This window comes from Tenrec ecaudatus, chromosome 9 (genome assembly GCF_050624435.1).
Source record: "Tenrec ecaudatus isolate mTenEca1 chromosome 9, mTenEca1.hap1, whole genome shotgun sequence".
Lineage (NCBI taxonomy): Eukaryota > Metazoa > Chordata > Mammalia > Afrosoricida > Tenrecidae > Tenrec > Tenrec ecaudatus.
The window spans coordinates 46,743,899-46,766,043 of record NC_134538.1 but is presented as its reverse complement, the minus strand read 5'-3'; the positions used below and the strand labels follow the sequence as shown (position 1 = coordinate 46,766,043).

Here is a 22,145-nt window from a genome sequence, read left to right as displayed (position 1 = left end):
TGAGATCATCACTAGTAGACTTGCTGTACAGTAACTCTAAGCAGTGTAGTCTCTGGGCCAAACTGGAAGCCATAAGAAATAAGTTGATAACATACCACACTGATGAATGAATGGGTTTTAGAAGAAATCACAAAACTGAAGAAAACAGCAGTAAATTTTTACAACTTTGGACTTGGTAATCACATTACCCAATTTTAAGTATTATAAATTTACAGTAACCAATAATGGTGTTGGTCATAACAGGATAGATCAATGAAACAGGAAGGACCCAGCAACAAACCTACTCATAGATGGATAACTGATTTTTAACAAGGATGCAAAGATAATACAGTGGAGAAGATGGTGTTGGACAAGTGGATGTCTGTGTGCAAAAAACATGAACATGAAGCTGTACCTTTTGTTACACACTCATTGGATCGAGTCACATATGAAACCTAAAAATAGCCCTGTAGTGGGCTGCTAATGAAATGTTAACGTTAGCTGTTCAACCCCACTAACCACTGCGAGGCACAAAGATGAGGCTGTTTGGTCCCACAAGGATTCGTCTTGGAAACCCAAGGAAGCAGCTCCACTCTGCCCTGTAGGGTCACCTCAGTGGCAGTGGGTTGAGTGGAACAAACGGTTAGTGCACCAAACGGCTAACCTAAAGGCTAAGATTCAAGTCCACTCAGAAGAAAGGGTGGAGATCTAATTATGAAACTGTTAGAGAGTAACTAGCCTCTGACAATCGTGGGGGGGGGGGAGAGGGGGAGGTGCAATTGTATGGCGATATGTAAAGATTATAGTGATAGAGAATAGGTAAGGTAGGAGAGAAGATAAAATAGACACAGTTTATGGTAGCACGCTCACCCCTCTTGGTGGTCTATTGGGAGGTGGGAGATGAGAGGGAGTACATTTGTAACCAAGGCTTATATATATACTTAGGGGTGTGCATGCCCCTGATGACAGGTAACCACATACATCATGGGAAGGGGTTGTACAATAGGCAAATGTGTCACAGGAAGGGGATGAGCTAGGGTGTAATGCAATAGAAAGGGGAGCGAATTAGGGGTACACATGACAATATGGGTGGGTCCTAGACTCAAGGTGTCAGCCTAACCTTGGTCATGGTTGAGTGGGCTGGACCTTGTCTTGGCTCTCCTTATCAGAAGGGAGTGGGCCCTGCTTAGGGTGGGACAGACTAGTCTGATTGCTCTAGATGGTTACCCTCAGGGAGGTAACCTCTAAGCAGCTGATGTTGACCTCAAAGTGTACTGTCATTTTGTTGCTCACAGCGTTTGGATTTGGCACATATTTTTGGGGACAACCTGGGGCAAAACCCTTCTGCATCCACAAAAATCAACAGTTGAGGACCCTGTGGAGTGCTCCGACACCCATCAAGTTGCCATCAAATGGACTGAGCCCACGGCAATTGTTTTTATCTAGATTCTAGAATATATAGAGAATTCTCAAGAATACAGGCCAATTTTTAAAAGGCTAAGAGTTGAAGAGACCCATCTGACCCAAAAAGGAAGAAATAGGGTAAACAGAAAAAGATGTTTGGTGCCATTAGTGATTCTGAAACTTGTCAAGCAGACTCAGAGACCTTACTGTCTGTCCTGTAACGTTTCAGAGACAAATCTTCCTTGACACCCACCGCCACATCTTTCTCCTGTGAGGTGGCTGGCTGGTGACAACTAAGAACCTTCGTACCACCGGGGTGGTTGACGAAACCGGAAAGAGAAAGACCGCACGGCCAGTAGAACAGCCATGATCCGAAGGCCACATGTTGGAGAGGATGTGGGGAAGCGGCAAACCTCAGGTGCAGTGGCAAGTTCACTTCCGAAAGCTCAACTTACACCTACCACACGGGAGGCGGCACGCCCCTCCCTACTTACCCTAAAGAAAAAGTAACGTCCAAGAATGTTCACTGCGCTTTATTTGTGTTAAATAGCCAAAAACTAGAAATGAGTGCAATGTCCAGGAGAGGTGAATAAACAGACTGATATACCCACAGACCGAATGGATTACTACCCAGGAATATAAAGGAACGAACTATGGATACAGGTAGAATTTTAAAAATCGTGAACAAGTCAGAGCCAGGAATACATGCTGTGTAAGTCTCACATGAAAAGTCTAGCGAGTACAACTCTACCCACTGTGACAGAGACGCCAGTCAGGTGAGAAAGCGGCATCATTTTAAAAAGGCAAGCAATTTTGGGATTTGATAAATGTATTCACTGATTTGTGAATGGTTTCACGGTATGTATATTTTGATAAAGTGTATCAAAAGGTACAATTTAAATGCCAATTACCCTTCAATTAGGCTGCTCAAAAAAAAGTCAGCCTGACAAAATGTAAAAACTGTTATGACAAACAGCAATAGTACACAATCCTGCCTACCTTATATAGACAGACATGGGGAGAAGAAAAAACGCGCCTATAAAGTTTCCAGGTCTCTCTGCTGACCCTTATGTTTTCGGACCAGGTGTGATGAGGTGCCAAGCCCTGGCCCCCTGGCCCCTCAAAAGTCTATTTTCACTGCTCTCCTTGCTGCTCTGTTGTGCTCCCTTTGTGTGTCACCCCAGGGTGTTGGGGGGGTGTCAGACCAGGCACAATTCCTGCACTGTGTCTCTAGTCTTAATAATTTCTTAAACACCCGTTAGTCTCGTTTTCAACATACCAAACCAAAAATGATTTGGGAGAAAAGGAAAACAAAGCCACAACACGTCTTGAATTTTAAGTATACACCTTGTAAATTTATTTTTAAGAACATATTTAAAAAACAAGACATATATATACAAATGACTAGACAGCATGGCTAACACAGACCACGTCCACACTGCGAAGTGTGAGAATTTAGTGTGCTGACAGTAGTACTGGTGCGTGCAGGCAGGCAGAGCAAGAATAAATAATAGTGCTTTGAGGAGAGCAGTAGTGATGGACGGGGTAGATAAAGAAGGCGCCTCATCGTGGGAGCTACACCAGGAACAACTCCCTAGTAGTGACGTGTGCAAAGTTCCAGATCTCCACGACAGATAGCCCAACCCACCCAGTCTCCCATGGGGCTGGCAATGGCAGAAGAGCCGAGAGGAGGGCGCTGGCCCCGGGAGTTGAGAAGCACACGTGTTCACATAGACATACCCCCATCGAGAGCATTGCACTTAGTAACACAACTGTACAGTCTAGCAAAGGTGTTCCCAGCCTCCCTGTCACTTCTTTGGCAGTCGGTCAGGCCACCTCAACTACCTCCCTCTCCCTCTCTCTCTCTCTCTCTCACACACACACACACACACACGCTGCCCTGGGTGGTGAGGACAGGCCTTCAGATGAGAGCAAAGCTAACAGCTACAGCACTAGATGAACATCCCTAAACAAAGATGTTAATTGCTAACGACAATTGTATAGGCAGAATTACTTCATGCCCCATAACCACAAGGATGAGCATAACAGTCATTTTCTTAGACAATGGTGAAATAAGCCCTTAATTGTGCTTTAGCAAATGAATTTATGGGGTATAGAAATTAGGTCTCATGCTAAAATTTGCACTTACTGCTATAAACTAAGTTTAAATGTATTTCTGAGTCGGAACAAAAGCCCTCCAAGTCTGAGACTGGCCAAGTCCACAGTGGGACTCCATCTGTAACAACTATTCATGTGAGTTAGACCCATGGCAGCGGAATCATCCAGGGTTTCAAAGGAACCTAAAGTGAAGCATTACAGCCACCCCATGCAATTAGGCACAGGAAGCCACAGCTAGCTGGCTGATGAGGGCTTCTCAAGACTGGATGTTGGTTGAATTGAGGATTCGAGAAGTAGCATCAGATTTGGAAGCCTTTGAAAGTTCTCGCTGTTGAAAAAGAAACATGATCAGTGGTAGCACTGCTCCAATTTGCAGGACCCGCCCTTCTAAGTTCGGTTCAGTGTGAGCAGAAGGGCCCCCGAGGGCTCTTCTTGAAAACAGAGCTCCTCAGTCCAGGCATAAGGTTTGTTAGGAGCAGAGGAGGTTCTGTGCACACCATTCTATTAGTACAGACAGCATGTGTGCATGTGCACGTGTCTTACCTCAGCCCATCCACCTCACAGAAAGGACATCCCTTCTGTTTGGCAAGGCTACACTGAAGCTGGTTAAGTCATAAGCTTTGGTCTCTTGAGCCCTTGAAGTAACCAGACAGGCCGGACCATATATCTACCAATCCCTGGGGCGGAGGGCCTTGGAGCCTGCTGGTGATGAGATCTCATGCTGGAGCACATGGTAGAGAAGCAGAAGGTAAGGAGGCATGACTAAACCGGGGACAGAGTTGTTAGTGGAGGCCGGTCTACTGGCTGTGCTGTTGCCTGGTGGAGTCCAACAACCAGAGCAGGCATAAGCAGGTCCAGAGACCAGCAGACACATTTGCAATGGATAAGGCAGGACTTGGCCACATAAGCAAAAGAGAAAGCTGGGGCCCATTGCCCGGCAATCAGCTAGCCAGAGTGACTCATACCCACTTCTAGAACTGCTGCCATGTAATTTGGAAAAAGGGTCAGAATAGAGGGCTAGCTCCAGGGTTCAAAGCAGGCATAAGCCTTGGGCATCTGTACCATTTTCCCTGTCACTGCAGCAACGAGAAGGAGTGCTCTGGGTGAGGGTCCTCTCAGCTCAGTAAGGTCTCCAAGGAAGAGCACAGGTTGGTCAGGGCATTGTTTAGTGAAGGTAGATACTGGGAGTTGGAGAGCCTCTGGGGAAAATGGCTTTCTTCTTCCAGGGCTTCCCAGCTCAATGTGGTAGAAGTAGGGAAGGCAAGGAATGGAGCACTAGAGTTAGTTGAGACAGGAGGTTGGCAATTCAGCCAGTGGGTTAGTTAAGGAATGTACTCCAGGAAATAATCAGCACGCAGGGCAAGAGCCACATCATAGGTAACACACAGCCAAGGCTCCCCCCCCCCCCCCCAATGACACCTTCATTACTTCCAGCACATTGCAGGCCACAGGTGTTACAATTAGGGAGCTGATGAATTCTGCTTGCTTTAGTGGGGCTGAGAATCCAATTCCAGTATGAACGTGTTCTTGTTAATCAGCAGGTTAGCTTGCAGGGACTTATATCCGATAGTATTTTTGTGGTGCTTGAAAGGAATTCCCTGTGTCTTTGTAAAACAGTTGTATAATGCAGTTGAGGTTATTGGTTAGTGTAGCCCTTTACCCAGGTGGGAATGAAGCCAGCAGTTGACAGATCAGTTTGGAAAAGGGACACGGGACATGCAAGGTTGCCATACCGACCTGAAGCCCAACAGTAGAGCTGTCAGAGAGGGACGGATCCTTCTAAGAACAAAGAATTAAGACAATTACCGAGAACTCCATCAAGAGAGCACCAGGGTGGCATTAGAGAGGCTGTCTCCTGCAGCCAGGGAGTGGTATATCATAAGCAGAAGGATCCACATTGCAGGTCTGGTTGTAGATTTCTTCCTACTCACTCCCCTCGGCTACTTCCACCCCCACCACGGTCAAGGCAGGAAAGGGATTCTCAGCCCCCTCGGTCAGCATCGCAACTCATTGTCTGGGTGCCCCTGGGAAGATACCCACCCTGCCCCAACTGTGTGTTTCCCAGAGACTGGTAGATATTTAGAAAGGTGAATTACCGCAAACTCAGAATAGGTGCTGGCAACAGAATTAATGCTGAAGTTGCGCTGGAGGGGGGTCGAGTCGGGGTACCCACCGCTCAGGAAGCTGCCATTGAGCTCCAGGTTCTCCTTGTTGGCTCCATACCTGCCGGGACGGGGAGTCTTTTTCCCCGAACACGTGGCACTGACTACTGGCTGCAGAGAAACATAAGAGACCAATGTATTAACCTGAGGATTGCATTAAAAACACTCCAGAATGGTCGGAGGCTGCTAACCACATCTATGTAATCCTGGATTACTGGTTTACAAGTATGTGTGAATTTTTAAGGATCAACAGGACACCTACCTTAAACTAAGTCTAAACATAATTTAGACTTTGAACATGTTTTAGCACGAACTCTCCCCTTCCCATCTATGAGCACCGGACCGTCTAGTGATCTGGTGTCGGCGGCACCGCGTTGGAGCCCACATGCAGGGAGCTAGTTCGGCACCAATTGAAGTCTAAGCTCTGACCTGAGTCTCCCACCCCGCACCCGAGCCTCACTTCCCAGTCACAGCACAGCCCTTCCCAGGTGCCAGGGTGGCCCACACTTGACCACTCTCTTCTGTCTTTCATTTAGCATTTGAACTATCAATGAGTGATTAGCTTGTATCGGTCAATTATAACAGAATCCAGACATCATAGCAAAAGCAATGAGTAGGTGGGCCTTTGGGTGGCTTTAGGACAAGCCATGCTCAGGGAGCATACTAACCTTGCTGCCAGATGGTGGAAGTCGTGACACAGGGGAGCGGTAGACCGTTCCCCCTACGGCAGGACGAATGGTACTGTTGGCTGTAGCATTGGATATGGTGGTAGTGTTCAGCTAAGAACAACAGATAGGTTACTGGTGAGACCTCATTTTCCACATTCTTGGCAATTCTGTTAGCCTATCTCTATTCTACAGAGAACTGGATGAGGGAGGCAGTCCAAGAAAAATGAATTTCGTGGAAAAGAGCCTGCTGTGTTTAATATTGCATAGCTTTAAGGAACCCTGTAAACACTTAAAAAAAAAGCATCCAATTTATATCCAGGGGATGGAACTGTAAACTGGGTCTGCTACTTTGTATCTCAGGGGTCAAACAGACCCCAATCTTATGACACCGGCACTCTACTCTTGGGTAGCTGACCAGGAGAACAGTGCACGGCAATACACAGTCATCTATGTGTACAGCCCCTTCCCTCTGCAGCAGTAAAGAAATGGACACATCAACAGGGGAACGGGTCAGCACTCAGTAGTAAAGTGTTACCTTTCATCATACGAAACAGAGCATCTCAAGAAATGTGCCAAATGAGGGAAGCCTGACAAAGGAACAAACTTCAGGAATGCAAACTATCCCGTTTACAGTCAGAGTGCAGATTCATGGTTGCAAGGAGCTGAGGAAACTCAAGGGTGAGCGCATGCTCGTCATCTGGACTATGGTGATCACGGCGTATATGTCCATCAGCACTTGTCCAAGGGTCAGGTTTACTCATAAATGATGCAAGAAAAAAATTTTTACGAAAATTTTTTGAATGGGGAAAATAAATTCTAAGTGAATTTAAAACCGGGAAAAGCCAACTATTCGATAGGGAGGCAAAACAGGCACTATGAGATGACTTCAAAAAACTCGGAAAAAAGCCACTCTCTTTCAGTTCCATTTTCCCAACTCTTTGAAACCCCTGATACGCTATCGAATAATATGTGGGGTTTTCTTACGAGGCACAAAAGAGCAAGCATTTACTAAACATGCAACCTTCCCTTCATACAGCACCGTGGTTGCTTGTTGGAATTAGAGAAGTTTCCATCCTCAGAGCAGTTCGGCTCTGACTGGTCCTCCTCACAACCAGCGCACGTCACAGCTGGCCCTGCGGGGCTGCTGCTCTCGAGCACCGCACAGAACTACCTCCCTGCCCCCAGTCACACTTTCAAAGGACGCAGGCAGGAAAGGCAAAACGCCTCTGCCCATCTTTCCTGTACTGGAAGCTCGGCCTCCACAGTCCCTTGTAACAGTGGCTCGCAAAGCCTGCGTCTACCTTCCGAACTTTGCCTGGTGTGCAGGGTGCCAGTCCTCGCCGCTTGTTGGGCGTTCGGGGAGCACTGCCGTAGAGCATCTCCGCCTCTGTCTGCTTCTTATTCTTCAGTTGCTGTGTGAAAAGTCAGATCCGACAATGGTCAACCTCAGTGAGAGCAGATCTAGGGCCAGTGCAGAGCAAGGCCAGAAATCTAGGGCCAAGTTTCTGTATGCAGAGCTAAACTGACTACTGGCTTTTTAATTCATTCCGATTCCTGGTCGAGACTAGGCTACTCAAGTTACTGCCTTCTCCTCTTCCCAATTTGTGCTGTGTTCACACTTACCCTTTCCTGCTTGGCTTTCTCTTTCTCTAACCGATGCATCTCCCATTGTTCCATCACGTATTCCATGAATTTCTGTCCATTCACCACGAATGCCTGTGAATGCTCCTTCTCCCACATTTCAATCCGTGCCTTCAACTCTTCTTCCAGCTGAGATCAGACACAACAGGTTAATGACGTCAGTTCTTTGGGGTGACGCTGAGTCAAAGAATTCTATTAAAGAATTACTCCTTCCCTTTCAGAGCATCATGAGCTTGGCTTCGGCTAACTGGACCCACAAGGATAACAAGAGTGGTGAGAAATCGAATCCTAAAAATGTTTCACTCCCAACACACATGGTGGTGGCAAAAGATGAGTGATTCTGCCCATTAGTTTTGTTCACCAGTGAAGCACTATTAAAAAAACCCAAACTCAGTGCCAACGGGTCAATTCCAACTTAAAGTGATCCTATGGGACAGGGCAGAAATGCCCCTGTGGATTTCTGAGACTGTAACTGTTTATGAGCGCAGAATACCTCATTTTTAGGAGCAGCTAGCTGGTGGTTTTGAACTGTTGACCTTGCAGTTAGCAACCTAACAAACACATAACCACTAAACCACCAGGGCTCTTAAGCTAGGCAGTGCACATTAACATTAAGATCATGGGCTACTGAATTGGACTACCTGAATTCTAATACGGAATCTGGTTCTTATTGGCTATTTAAAGATGGGTAGTTATTTCTCAATGCTTCCGTTTCTTCACCTGGAAAAATGGAAATAACCTCACAAGGATGCTGTGAGAATGAATGAATACATGAAAAGCACTTTAAAATAGCAGCACGTAGCTCAGTAAATGCTACTATTATTAATAAAACAGAGGTTATAGAGTAGCACGGAGTTCACAGCACTTTCTCAAAAGTTGGCTGGATAGTCAGTTGTGCCCACACCAGGGAGGCACCGTAAATAGTTACAATCCCAGTCTAATCTTTGGAAGAGAGGGCTGTTAGGGGAAAACAATCAAAAGTAATGAACGGCTCAGCAACAATACTACCTTAGGGAGTGTTTTCTGAAGCTTGGCACGTTGTTTTTCCTCTTTTAAAAGGTTTCCCCCACGGTTTGTAAATCGGGCTGGATCTGAAGCCTTTCTCTGTCAAAAAAACACGTTTTATTAGGTTAAGATCCAGGATAGTCAGGCAGCCACGGCTATCATGAGGAAGGGTCGGCTTTCCCTCCCACATTCATTTAGAGACGTTTGAAATCTGAGGCAAGGGAATAGGATGCACATATTCCAGGGAAGGGAAATACCATTTCATATTTTATTTGGCAAAAAGAAAAATCATTCTGATAAACCCCTTCGGAATAAGGTGACCAGATTTTAACATTGGTAAAGCGGGACACCATTGATAAAACTCACATCGTGGCGAAATAGCCACATGGCAGCCCAAAACCCTAGTTTGTTGTGCATTCTTTCAAAAAATCGGGACTTCTTAAAAACACCGCAGGATGTGGGAAAAATTGTTAAAAATCGGGACTGTCCGCCAAAAGCGGGATGTCTGGTCACCTTACCTTAGGACCAATAATGAGAGTTGTGATACCAGAAGGGGAAGGTGGGGGGAGAAGGGGGAACTGATCACAAGGATCTACATATAACCCCCTCCCTGGGGGACAGACAACAGAAAAGTGGGTGAAGAGAGACATCGGTCAGTGTAAGACATGAAAAATCAGTAATTTATAAATTAACAAGGGTTTATGAGGGAGAGGGGGTGGGAGAAATGGGGGGCGGGGGCAGGAAATGAGCTGGTACCAAGGGCTCCAAGTAGAAAGAAAATGTTTTGAGAATGATGAGGGCAACAACTGTACAAATGAGCTTGATACAACCTATGTATGTATGGATTGTGATAAGATTTGTACGAGCCCCCAATAAAATTATTTTTAAAAAGAGGTAAAATCATCCACTGGAAGGCAGGAAAAGTTTATCTTTTTGAACCAAAAGAAAGGAGGGTGGCAGGTTTGACTATTTCACGCACAATGTCGCCAGTTCCTTTCCTTGGGTGAAGGGCAGACGATTTGGGCTGTCACGTTGTAGGATGCCAAGTATCCAGAGGTCTATACCCGAGGGGTGCTGCTGGCCCCTCGACTTGCTCCTGCACTCCTGGCAAAATGGGGCAGAGTATAGTTTAAATGCCCACCCTAGCCTGGAAGACTCTATGGTGCAGTTCCACACCATCTCTTGGGGTAGCCATGAGTTGAACTCAGCATACTGACGGGATTTATAGATACCTGCTTAAACTAACTCACAAAGTACTTTACTTGACAACCCTCACAAAATGGACAAGTAGGTTTTTTTCCCAGTATAAAATATTAAGTGTCTCCTTTTCAACTTTTCTAGGGTTTGTGTGTGCATGGATATTGTTCTTTTATTAAGAACTATCATACAACCAAACATGTTATTTATAAATATAAATTGAGTATATACTAAAAATAGAGGTGGGCAATTAGAAAAGTTTAGAAAGAATCTTAACAAACTTGTAAAAAAATTCTATTTCTGTTAAAGACTGGTGTTGTGGTCACTGCCTATAAAATACAAACTAGGGAGGATAGTGACTCAATTCTCGTTTTTTCCTAAATCCTTGCAGCTCAACTTGGCTCTGTACCTGGCACCGACTACACATCCCTTACTTTTGTCTGAAAGTAGGGATCCTCGGAAGGCTAGGACACCTGCTCTTAAGTAGTGGTGAGATTTCAGCCTGGTCTACTTCCGAGTCCTAGTTTCCCAGCGTGGTTGAACTAGTGGTTGATTCTCTGAAGGCCACTTGGAGCTGACAGGGCTGGCATGAAGTTGAGAAGGAATGGGGGCCGCCATGTGGAGCCCTCGCTTCCTCTGCTGCCTCATCCTAGCTCCAGCCCTAAGATCTAATTGTGGCAAGGGTCAATTACTTGGCATGGCTCCTGCTAGTCAGTCTTAGGAACTCACACCAGATAACTGAGTGAACTGAGTGGGAGCATGCAAATAAGGTGTATGGGGCTCTAAGGTAGGGACTGGTAGGCTTTGCCATTCCACAGGAAATAGCGAGTCCTCTCAGATGCAAGAATGGGGGCTCTCGTAACCTTCAGAAAGAAGAGCCAGGGGCAGAGGGTATCCTTTGGGCCTGAGATCCCTGTGTGAAGAGGTGGAGGGAGAGGCAACGCTGGCTCAGAGCGTGAGAGAGCAGTAGGCTTCCAGGTCCACTAAACAAGGAAAGCTGAGTGCCTTTGGGAAGGAGACTGGCTAGTAGAGTGGGGTGCCCTTGGGCATTTATCGGTGCTAAAGGAGACTTCTAACACTTGCCTAAGCAAGGCGAAGCCAAGGGACTGTGTGGCAAGGGATCTAGGACAGGAAACAGGTGGGTCTACAAGCACGACTGAGAAGAGGTGCTCCTGATCAAAGAACTGCTGTTCTAATCCTGAACACAACCTGCTGACTTCCCTAGAAGCCTCCATAATTGTGAGTACTGTCTGTCAGTTCTGTATGGTCACGGCAATAAATGATGGGACCCAGCAGAGAATTAAGAGTGCCACGGGAGGGATGGTTGGTATAAGAAGAGGGTAAAGGTTAGAGGGTAAATGTACTTCTGATCTCTACCTGATGGAACCGGCCTTGGGCAAGTGATTCTCCTCCTGCCCCTTATGAAATCAGGAAGTCATACATGGATGGCCCCATGCCGGTTTTGCAGTATTCAAACCCAGAATTTATCCGGAGCAGCAGTTCTCCAACTCTCTAGCAGCTGACTTGGCACATAAACAGAGGTGCTCTAAAGAGTCCGTGCCATTTCATTGCCACCACCTTCGAGGTAAGATGAGGTCAACAGCTAGGAAAGCCTGGGACCCTGTTGACCGAAGGCAGCAGGTGGTGTACCAGGGCACATGGCTGCCTCCCTCTGGGCTCCCTTTATGCTAGAAACTGTTATCTTATTTCAACAAGCCATTCATTTTATCCCCCCCCCCCCCGCCTGCATCTATCTCAACAAATACATATGGGCTGGCACATTTCAAAGAGACTGAATGATCAAGCCAGGATTTTAGGAACCTGGTGAAGAGCAAAGGGCATGGCACTCTCATTTGGCACGAGGCATACTTTCATGACACCTCATTTCACTCCAGAGAAAACAAAAACAGACTGGGAAAAACCAGGACTGTACCTCAAACTCTAGGAAAAGCTTCCAGCTCTCTTCCCACTTCTGAACACCTTCAAAGAGTTCCTTGTGAACTTCATAGTATTCTCTTAACCGTACAACCTCAGCGTCATGGAGCTGCAGCAGATTTTCTGTGTAGTCCTCTGCAATAGATAGGTCCTTAAGTTTTAAGTATTCCACTAATATTTAGTATCCCAATTTACACCCCCCCAAGGTATTTTTCTTCATAATAAAAATGACACATGAATAAGTAAGTGTGTGAGAGCACTTCAAACGGCTCAAGGGAAATTTCATTATCTTTTCATTTAATTTTCCCTGAACTTTGTGAAGCCCTCTCAGATAGATTTTGGATCGCGGGAGCCTGGGTTCTCACCGTCAGAAAACTTGCACGTCGGGAAGAGAAAAAGGCTAGAATGAATTTTGTGGTGATGGACTGAACTAAAATAGGAGGTTATCAAGAATTACACAAAGATGAGAGGTGCAGAAACAATCACCGACTGGCATGTCCCAGAGGGATGCACAGGTGTTGGCAGCCACATGGATTTCCTAGCTCGCTCTCTCAGTTCAGAGCCTGGAAGCAATGACACCAGAGTCACAATGAAGACACCTAGCACCTACATCTTGAAATTTACATATCAGTGCTCAGTAAGAGTCACGACTCCTTGGAGGAAAGTTGATTATAGAATAGAAAGAATCCAAAGTGAGCGGGAACACTTTCCTGTTCCAGAAAGCAGTGGAAGGGCCCCGGCACTGACGAGGGCTTGTAGGAGACCCAGTGCACGGTCAGAGATGGGAGAGTGCATCTGAGCAACAACCAGTGGAACCCACAGCATAAACACCCGTGGACCCACATGGGCGAAGGGGCAGCTCTTCCTTACCAAGAATAAGTGGTAACTTCGAGCTGCCATTAGACACCCAAAATTAACTTTAGCAGAAATATATCATGGATGGATGAGAAAATGACTGAGTTTAGTATGAGAATTGGCACATGAAACTCTTTTTTAAATGTGTAGCTTCCCACAAGATACTTAATTACAAGGGGAAAGATGCTAACTATGGTGGAGAAAACTAGAAGGCACCACCTTATCGAAGTAAATAAAGTTATTACTAGAATTGACAATGCTGTGATGATCATCTCTGTGGTAATCTTAAAAAAAAATAGCATGAGCTGACTCCGCCCCCCCCCCCCCACACACACACACTGGGGTGAAACACGAAGGGAGCACAACAGAGCAGCAAGGGGAACAAAGCAAGGATGTCCCCAAGGAATCCCCAAAACAGACCTCTGACTCAGGAGGCTGGGCGTGGCATCTCACCAGACCTGCTAGCAAACAGACCTGGAACTATTTATAGACTCTCCTCCCACCCACCATCTATGTAAAATAGGTAGGAATGCTTACAATCCCAAGGAGGAAACAACAAGACCGATGGTTTGGGCAGGGGGGGGGGGGCCGGGGGGGCATGCGGTGTGGAGGGGGAGAGTATGACATGGGAGAGGAGGAGGTGGGGGAAAGGAGGGGGGAGCCAAAAACCCAGGGACAAAGGGACAAGACAGCTAAAATCGATGGTGAGGAGGGCATAGAATGCCTGGTGGGGTCTGATCAAGCGCAATGTAGCAGAGAATTACTGAAAACCGGATGAATGTGGAACATGATAGTAGGGGGAATGAAAGCAAAAGGAAATAGAGGAAAGAGCTAGAAGGCAAAAGACATGTACAGACGTATAAACAAAGGCATGTATATATGTGTGTAAATAGATTAATATATAATGACAGGGATATAGGTCTAGGTACATATTTTATATGTTAAGTATTAAGGTAGCAGACAGACATGGGGCCTCTACTCAAGTCCTCCCTCAACGCAAGAACATTTTGTTCGAACAACCTGGCATTCTGTGATGCTCATCTTCCCAACATGACTGAAAACAAAAAGGGTGCATAAGCAAATGTGGTGAAGAAAGCTGACGGAGCCCGGCTATCAAAAGATATATCGTGTAGGGTCTTTAAGGCTTGAAGTTAAATAAGCAGCCATGTAGCAGGGAAGCAACAAAGGCCAATAGAAGAAGCACATTAACCCCTGTGATCAAGAGGTGTTGACGGGATCAGATATCAGAAGGCCCAAAACAATCATATTGATGGAAACAAGGGGGGTTCAGTGGAGACCCCAAACCCATCTATAGACAATTGGACATCCCCTCACAGAAGGGTCACAAGGAGGGGACGAGTCAGCCAGGGTGCAGTGTAGCATGGATGAAACACACAACATTCCTCTGGTTCTTTAAGGCTTTTCCCTCTTTCCCCCTCACTATCATGACCCCAGGTCTGCCTTTAGAGCACGTACACTGGTACAGATAAGAGTTGTCAACACATGGAATCCAGGACAGTAATGGGAGTAGCGATTCCATGAGGGTAGGTGGAAGGTTGGGGGGGGAGGAGGAGGAGATAAGGGGAACTGATGGCAATGATAGACACACACCTGCCCCCACACCTGAAGGGAAGAACAACAGAAACCAGAGTGAAGGCAGTGTAAGATATGAAAGTAAAAATTTATAATTTATCAAGGGTTCGTGGGGGGGGGGAGAGCTGATGCCAAGGGTTCAAGTAGAAAGAAAATGTTTTGAAAATGATGGCAACATATGTACAAATGTGCTTAACACCATGTATGGATTGTGATAAGATCTGTAAGAGCCCCATAAAATGACAAAAAAATCATGTAAGCTCAATTCATGGTAAGAAAACATGAGATGACCCACACTGAAAGACCATCTACAAAAACTGCTCAATACTTGGAGAAACGTCAAGGTCGTGAAAGAAACAAAAAACTGAGGACCTATTAACAGAGCAATGTGGGACCCTGGAGTGGATCCTGGGCCAGAAAAAGAACATCAGTAACAAAGCTAGCAAAATTTGAATAAGGTGTATAGATTAGTTAACCATATTGCAATCAATATTAACTTCAGTTAATGAACCATGGTTCTATGTCAAAGAGAAGAAGCCCTGTGAGTGAGGAAGGCAGCAACTCTCTTGTTATTTTCAACTTTTTGGTAAATCTAAAGGTGGCTCTTCACCTCTTCTGGTCCATGGTATCTTTTTGGGAATTCACCAGAAAGCTATGAATCTTTTATCACAGGAAAACGCACACAACTGCACTTTCATACACATGCAGTTGTTCAGAGTTTCAGGAGGCCTAAAGTTTAAAGATGGGTTTCAGCACATGTGCCCCAAAGAATAAAAATTTAAGTTCTGTCGTCACCACATCTTACTTATTCCTACAATTATATAATCTTAGCCAGTTTGCCTTACGTAACGTGTTGTGGTTCCAACCCTGAAACTACTTCAAAAAGGCATACAGCTTATATATATGGGGCAAATTACTTACACCTCTATGCCTCAGTTCCGGATCTGTAAAATGGGGATGATATCTGGTAACATAACTACTTTATAAGATTATTATGTGGATTAAATGAACATAAATACAAAGAACTATTCATGGCAAAAACGCATAACGACTGAGTCAATTCTGATTCATAGCAACCCGTAGGACACAATAAAACTGCTCTATCGGGTTTTCAAAGCTATAAATCATTACAGAAGCAGACTGCTTCATCTTTTTCCCATGCTGAGGCAAGGACGGCTTGAACTGCCGACTTTGTGGTTAGCCAGCCAATGCTTAACCCAATGTACCAACGGGGCTCCTGTACATACAACATATGCCTGATAAATGTTAAGATTCTTATTACCTAAAGCTCATAATTATGAGCCACCTCTTCCTGCCTTCCCACAGCACAAACAGTACATCCTAGACCCCGATACTCGCAAGCGCTACATATGGAGCACGACATGAATTCACAGACCCAGAAGTGTCCACATGCCACAATAGACCTGTGAATGTCTCAATACTGGGTCCGAGTGACAGATGGGCCCCCAACCTTCTAATGTACTGACAGCAAAGAAACAGCACGCCTCTGAGGACTGAAGTCATGGACAAAAGAAAACTGAATACATTAATCGCTTCTCGGCCTTTTAGCTAAGATCAAGTGTAGTATTTGGATTTGGGGGGCAGGAGATGGAATAGGAGCTTTCTCCGTCCACTCCATGCATCAACCTGGTATTGCAGTACTTCCAGGAACGGTGTACCCCCTTGGGGACTCTTAGAAAAAAAAAAAAAAAGGAAAGAAAACTGAATACATTAAGTCAGGGGCAGGGGGGGGGGAAGGGAAGAAACTAAGATTATGGACTAAAATAATTGATGTCCTCAAAAATGTGTGTTATTTCTTGCCTCGTCTTGGGTTTCTTTCATATCCGTCCTTTCCACTGTGTCCAGCCAAGAGGGTTGGGTCACAAAAAATGTCTGAAAACATTTGTTTGATTTAGTTCAGGGGCTCAATGTAGGACGCACTAGAATTGTGTAGGACTTTGGGGGGTTAGACTCCCTAGGCTCAGATGTGGGCTGGGCTGTGTTTCTGGGTTGAGTTACTCAAACTTTATGTACCTTGAAGTCTTCATCTATTGCCATAAAATTTAATTGAGATATTACTAGTAAGGGTTTAAATATTGCACCTGTCATGGAGTCAACCTGAGCTTTTCAGCTCAGGCTACAGTGATATAATTCAGAAAGCAAGAGACCCGTTATATCCCCACATCATTTGCAGATACTTATTTGTGCAGGTGTGGCAGTTTACACTGGATGACTTGGTTAGAAGAGAAATACTCCCTGGTGAATGTCTGTACTAACCAGCATAGTAAGGGGCAAAAGCTTGTCTCTGCTCCTGGCTGTAAAAACACTGGTCCCAGAACTGAGTTAGCTCCACTCGAATTGCCTCAATCACTTTCTTCATATTTTGCATCTTCAGTTCTTCCAACCGATCCACTTCTAATTGCAACTAAAAGGAAAAGACCTATGAAAAGGTGTCTAATACACTTTCACATTTGCTTTGAAAAGCGAGCTGCTGTTTAGGAAAATTACAACAAAGTCCCAGGAAAACCAGCACTATGTTAACAATGATACTGTAAGGCACATGCACAATAGAGAGAGGATGAGTGGGCTACTGCCAGCCTTTTCTGAGGCTTGCCGCAAGCTGGTAAACCATCCAGCCTTGACAGTTGAAAACCCTTGCGGACTACTGCCCCAGCACTGTGGGGTTTTCTCACCGCTTTCTTGACTTTGGCTTTGGACCCAGTCATGATTGTGGCCACTGCGTCTCTCTCTTCGGCAGGTATTTGCAATCTCTCCCACAGCTCTCGGATCTGTGCCCGCAGTCCCTCACACACAGCTTCATTTTGTGATTTCCGAACTTCCAGCTGCAATGGAAAAAGCTGTTACTGTAAGCAGGGACTGCCAGGAAACACTTTTGCAAGTGTGAAGTGGGTTTCCATGGTTTCTGAACATCAACAGGAAAGAAGTAGGGTCTTGGGCCCAGAGTAGGATTCAAGTTACTAATGAATTTTTTTTCCACAATTAAACACTAGGCTAATTAAAATGACTAATATTTTCATCCAAATTTAATTTCGTACTATTGGGACTACATATATTATGTTTTTGTTAAAAATCACTATCTTTAGATATCTCATATATTATCTTTATGCTGACTTATTTTCTTTTTTTCCGCCCCCCCCGGGGATTTTTGGAAAAAATAACCAGGAAACCTGCTAGACAAATTCTAAAAGAGCTGTTAGCACTCCTCACTCATTTTCTAAACCCAGGCTGACTCATTTTTAAAGCACAAAAGGGAAAAACTGCTGTGTACTGTGCGTGGAGAGCTCAGAGCACAGTTCAAGAGGACGTTACCTGGCGTAGTAACTTTTGTAGTGTTGCAATATTCTCCAAAGATAAACAAAAGGCATCCTCATCTTCACACACCACATCTCTTTCAAAGCTTGTGTCTGGGGTGTGGTCCAACTCTTCCATACACAGTATGATCTGTCTCTTGATGTTGACGAACTCCTCATGTCTAGTGGCCTAGAAGACAAGATAATCCTGATTCCCGGAACAAAGCCAAAGGGCCTGTGAGGAAGGGTGAACGCAGGCAATATACCTTGGTTTCCCGCAGAGTGGCCACGTGCTGTCTCAACTGGTTCAGCTCTTCCAGGCTGGGAACTGAGGTGTTATCAATGGTATAGGGGGGCATGCACAGAATTTCACACAGTTCCTGATCTTGATCTTGAAGGAGTTTCAGTTCCTGTTTTCGATCCTTTTTCTGTTTCCGCATCAATTCCACCTGAGTGCGCAAATCCTTTTCTAGTTGCAGAATGGTCGTCTCTCCTTCTTCCTGTGGAGGACGACATTCCATCGCTACTGTTCTCCACAGCACGGGAGACTGGGCGCACATGAAGGTTGGCAGTTACGTGTACACGAAGGCAGTAAATGGCGAGTAGCTATGGCACAAAGCGGGTCCCTGGCGGAAGGTCGCCCTTAAGGAAAGGTACTTCCATAACGGTGAAAACTACCTGCGAAAGTTGCTTCGCGCTCCCTGAGAGGTACACTAAGCTTACAGTTAACTACTCACCCTACTGCTCTTCCTCAGCAATTTGGTATCACCATAGTAACCGGGGGGGGGGGGGGAGGAAATGACAATTGTATGTTTTTTATGAGAGCTTCAAAAAGTTGTGGAAAATGGAATTATGGAATTAAAGAGAATGGCATTTCCCCACAAATAATTTAAAACCCCCTAATAGGTTTATTCTTTTTTATTCAACACTGGTTAACTAAGAACTTTCATGTGGCTTCAAAGAGTCGTGACACTGTACACCTAATTTCTTACCCAATTTCATATTGTACGTTAAAAATCTAGACAAACAAAAGACTAGACACTCCCCTTTCTCACGGTGGTCTCCCTCCTAGACTGACTCCACCGAGAGAGCCCACAGTTCTTCTGCCAGAAGAGAGACTTAGGAACTCTGTCTCGATCATCATGTGCTGCCCCAGCGCCAACATCTGCTCCATTACCTTTCCAAGCTCCATGTTTGTCTGAATTTTACGATCCTGACTCTACTTTTGCTGGTTCAAACCAGAACTGTTTTGGGACCCTTATTCCACAATACATCAAAGTCTCAGCTCTCGACACATACAATCACAGCATGCTCTGACTTGACCATGCTCTGCTGGCACATTTCTGCTGAAGCAGCCACTGTCCTGGTTTTATGGGTAGGTCACTATTTGGCTGCAGCTCCTGGGTAAAGAAAAAGCTTAGGTAACCTCCCTCTTAGCACTGGTCACTTTTGCTTCTGGGTAGCACATTTTCCTTTCAGACAAAAACAAAAAACACAGAACAATGCCATCTGTCCTTAACTATTCCTCAGAGTTCAAAAATAATGTGCCTTACCCAGAAAACAAATGGGTAGCAAGATGAAGCATCGTCGTGATTAAATCCTTACAACCTGTATTAGCTGCTTGCCTCTCAACAGTGGCACCCTTGCCATTGGTGAAAATGAATGACTGAGCTCATTACGAAGGTGGTCAGTCTGAACATTCCTTCCGAGCAGCACCGCGCCGACAAGCAGACTACCCATCTCTGCCTGCATCTGAGTTAAGCCCCTTCCTGACATAAGACTTCTGGTCCCCCTGAGATCTAGAAGCTCCCAGATGTGTACCTGAATTGGCTCCACATGTAACTCGTTACACAGGGTAGTCAGCTCTTTCTGACAGATGGCGATGCTTTTGATGAGCCTTTCTTTCAGGCTTTCCTCTTCCGCAATCATCATATCCAGGAGATCCTACAAGAGAGAAAGAGTGAAATCTCATAAAAGTTTGGGGGCAACCCAACCTGAATTTGTTCTAGGTCAAGTATCTCTTGATTGTTCCATGACAAAAATTCCATCCCTGGCTTTTAAAATATTGATGGTGGTCTGTTCTATCTTACTCATTATGTATACTTTTATCTTTATATTATCTTATCCTTACCACTTTATTTCATTTTGTTTTTGTTGTTTCTGTTGGGTTGTCCGGTGTGTGAGGCACAGAAGGAGTGGCTGCATGGAGATAGTAAGGGTTTACAGGGGAGGGTAGGGGGTGGGAGCACTGGAACTGGTTGTGATTACACAGCTCATTTTAAAGGCCATAAAAAAAGGTCTAAAATTGATCGTAGTAATGATTGTACAATTCCTCTTGATATGATTGAACTATTGAATTGTATATGTGGATTATATGCCAATAAAACTTAAAACCCACACATTTCCCTAATCTCAAGAAAGAACTTAAAAACAAAAATTAGGATGCCCTATTGTGCTCTAGTCCTGTTGACCAAAATGTATACTTTTAGATGAGTCACCAACATGCTCACCCCTGTGCCACAGTACTAGCCCATGCTACTATGTCTCTCATGGACAACTTACTTTGATATGTTTCTTTACAACCTCGGTTCTCTGTAACCGCTGGTCCTCTGGAATCCCAATCAATTCCCATATTTCCCGAAGGTGATTCAGGGCTTTCTGGAGACATAATATGGACTCCTCAGCCAGTACCTCACTGAAAAGTAAAAAAAGAGATCCATTACCTCAGCCATTTTCCCGAGTATGAAGGTAATAGTTACAGGAATTAAATAAATTAGGTACTATTTCTCAGTGGCCTCTAGCTAACTGAAACTAAGTATTCAATTTGCTTTACCTTTACCCACTCCTTTCCCCTTCTTGCCCCAAAGCCACAACACCGGCAAAGCAAAACGAAAACCCAAGATACCATCAAAATGCAGCCTTAGGAATAATAGTCAGAATCTAGACTTTCATTGATTCCACTTATGGCAGTATAATATAGAATTATACATTTTTTCTTTTTTTTTTTTTTTTTCTGTCTGCCTCTCCCTGGCATGAGCTTCCATTGATGGGCCCTTTGTTTTCCCTTCTGGGGGCACTCTATGATGTAAATTGGAAGTAGCATTTTTGCTATTTAAGCCTTTTCATGTAAATGACCTGAATGATCTCTTACGGGAGAGTTGTTAAGTCTTTCTGGGGGGGGGGGGGGGGGGAACAGCAGATTGTTGCACATAAATTGAAATACACATTTACGGGCATTGAGGAAGCCGGGCCCCAGCTCCGCATGTATCAGTAGTCCAGGATGATGAAATTGAAACTCACATCTGCTTTCAGCCCGAAAACAGTGCCAGCCTTCTGTGGGTTGCAGTTGCAACTTTTACCTGGGCCTGATTTCATTTCAAAGGGGAGCCCTTTTCTGCTTTTCCCCGCCCCACCCCCACCCCCACCGCCAGCCCAAAGGTGAGCCTTTATTAATATGCATGTGCAAAACAATGCACTGGAGAGCAGAGCAGGACCTGCTAATTTGCAAAGCTTGGTGCAGCTAGACGGACTGCTATATATGGAATTGGCTAATCGAATTATACATTTTTTCATTGAACATTAGTAGCATCTTGTTTCAGACATTAGTAGCCTACAGGGCAGTGGTTGTCAACCTTCCTAATGCCGTGACCCTTTAGTTCCTCCTGTGGTGGTGACCCCCAACCATAAAATTATTTTTGTTGCTACTTCATAACTGTAATTTTGCTACTGTTATGAATCGGGCGACACCTGTGAAAGAACTGTTCCACCCCCAAAGGGTCGCGACCCACAGGTTGAGAACCACTGATCGAGGGTCTTGAAAGCTTGCAAGCAAGCGGCCATCTAAAGTACATGTAACAATTGATCTCAATTCAAATGGGGCAAAAGAAAATGAGGGAAACCAAAGGTTCGAAGCACTGGCCTAAGGACTGATAGGCCACACGAACCACAGCTTCTTCTAAACCTGAGATCAGCACTAGGTGTTGCCTGGTTCCCACTACTGAGTTCCCACTACTGGGGACAAAGAGAAGGTCCCAAACATAGTAGGGGGCAAATGTATTACAAAAGTAAAACTCCCAAGAAAGGCCAAACCTACTGAGTCAATCTAGGCTAGAGCAGTGGTTCTCAACCATCCTAATGCTGCTACCTTCTAATACAGTTCCTCATATTGTGGTGACCCCAACCATAACATTATTTTCTTTGCTATTTCATCACTGTACTTTTGCTACTGTTATGAAAAGTAATGTAAATATCTGATATACAGGATATATTTTCTTTTC

The 22,145-nt window shown here is 45.0% G+C and overlaps 1 protein-coding gene and 2 pseudogenes across 6 annotated transcripts in view; 1 reads left to right on the top strand and 2 right to left on the bottom strand.

Moving 5' to 3' along the window:
• Positions 1-2,711: 2,711 nt before the first annotated feature.
• Positions 2,712-22,145, bottom strand: part of PRC1 (protein regulator of cytokinesis 1) — a 32,489-nt gene continuing 13,055 nt past the window's right edge. The window contains exons 2-15 of one of the 6 annotated variants that reach the window (XM_075557996.1): positions 20,431-20,563; positions 19,690-19,812; positions 18,135-18,368; positions 17,888-18,058; positions 17,251-17,400; positions 16,835-16,982; positions 12,108-12,244; positions 8,981-9,076; positions 7,955-8,101; positions 7,633-7,743; positions 6,332-6,442; positions 5,598-5,774; positions 5,239-5,280; positions 2,712-3,829 (exon numbers count right to left, since the gene is read on the bottom strand). In XM_075557996.1, coding sequence (XP_075414111.1) covers positions 3,758-3,829; positions 5,239-5,280; positions 5,598-5,774; positions 6,332-6,442; positions 7,633-7,743; positions 7,955-8,101; positions 8,981-9,076; positions 12,108-12,244; positions 16,835-16,982; positions 17,251-17,400; positions 17,888-18,058; positions 18,135-18,368; positions 19,690-19,812; positions 20,431-20,563 — 1,852 coding nt within the window. In that variant the 3' untranslated portion in view covers positions 2,712-3,757. The remainder of the gene's footprint in view (positions 3,830-5,238; positions 5,281-5,597; positions 5,775-6,331; positions 6,443-7,632; positions 7,744-7,954; positions 8,102-8,980; positions 9,077-12,107; positions 12,245-16,834; positions 16,983-17,250; positions 17,401-17,887; positions 18,059-18,134; positions 18,369-19,689; positions 19,813-20,430; positions 20,564-22,145) is intronic. The other 5 variants (XM_075557997.1, XM_075558000.1, XM_075558001.1 and 2 more) reach the window with 5 other exon arrangements.
• On the top strand, positions 16,107-16,241 carry LOC142457443 (U2 spliceosomal RNA; annotated as a pseudogene).
• Positions 17,715-17,780, bottom strand: LOC142457535 (U7 small nuclear RNA; annotated as a pseudogene).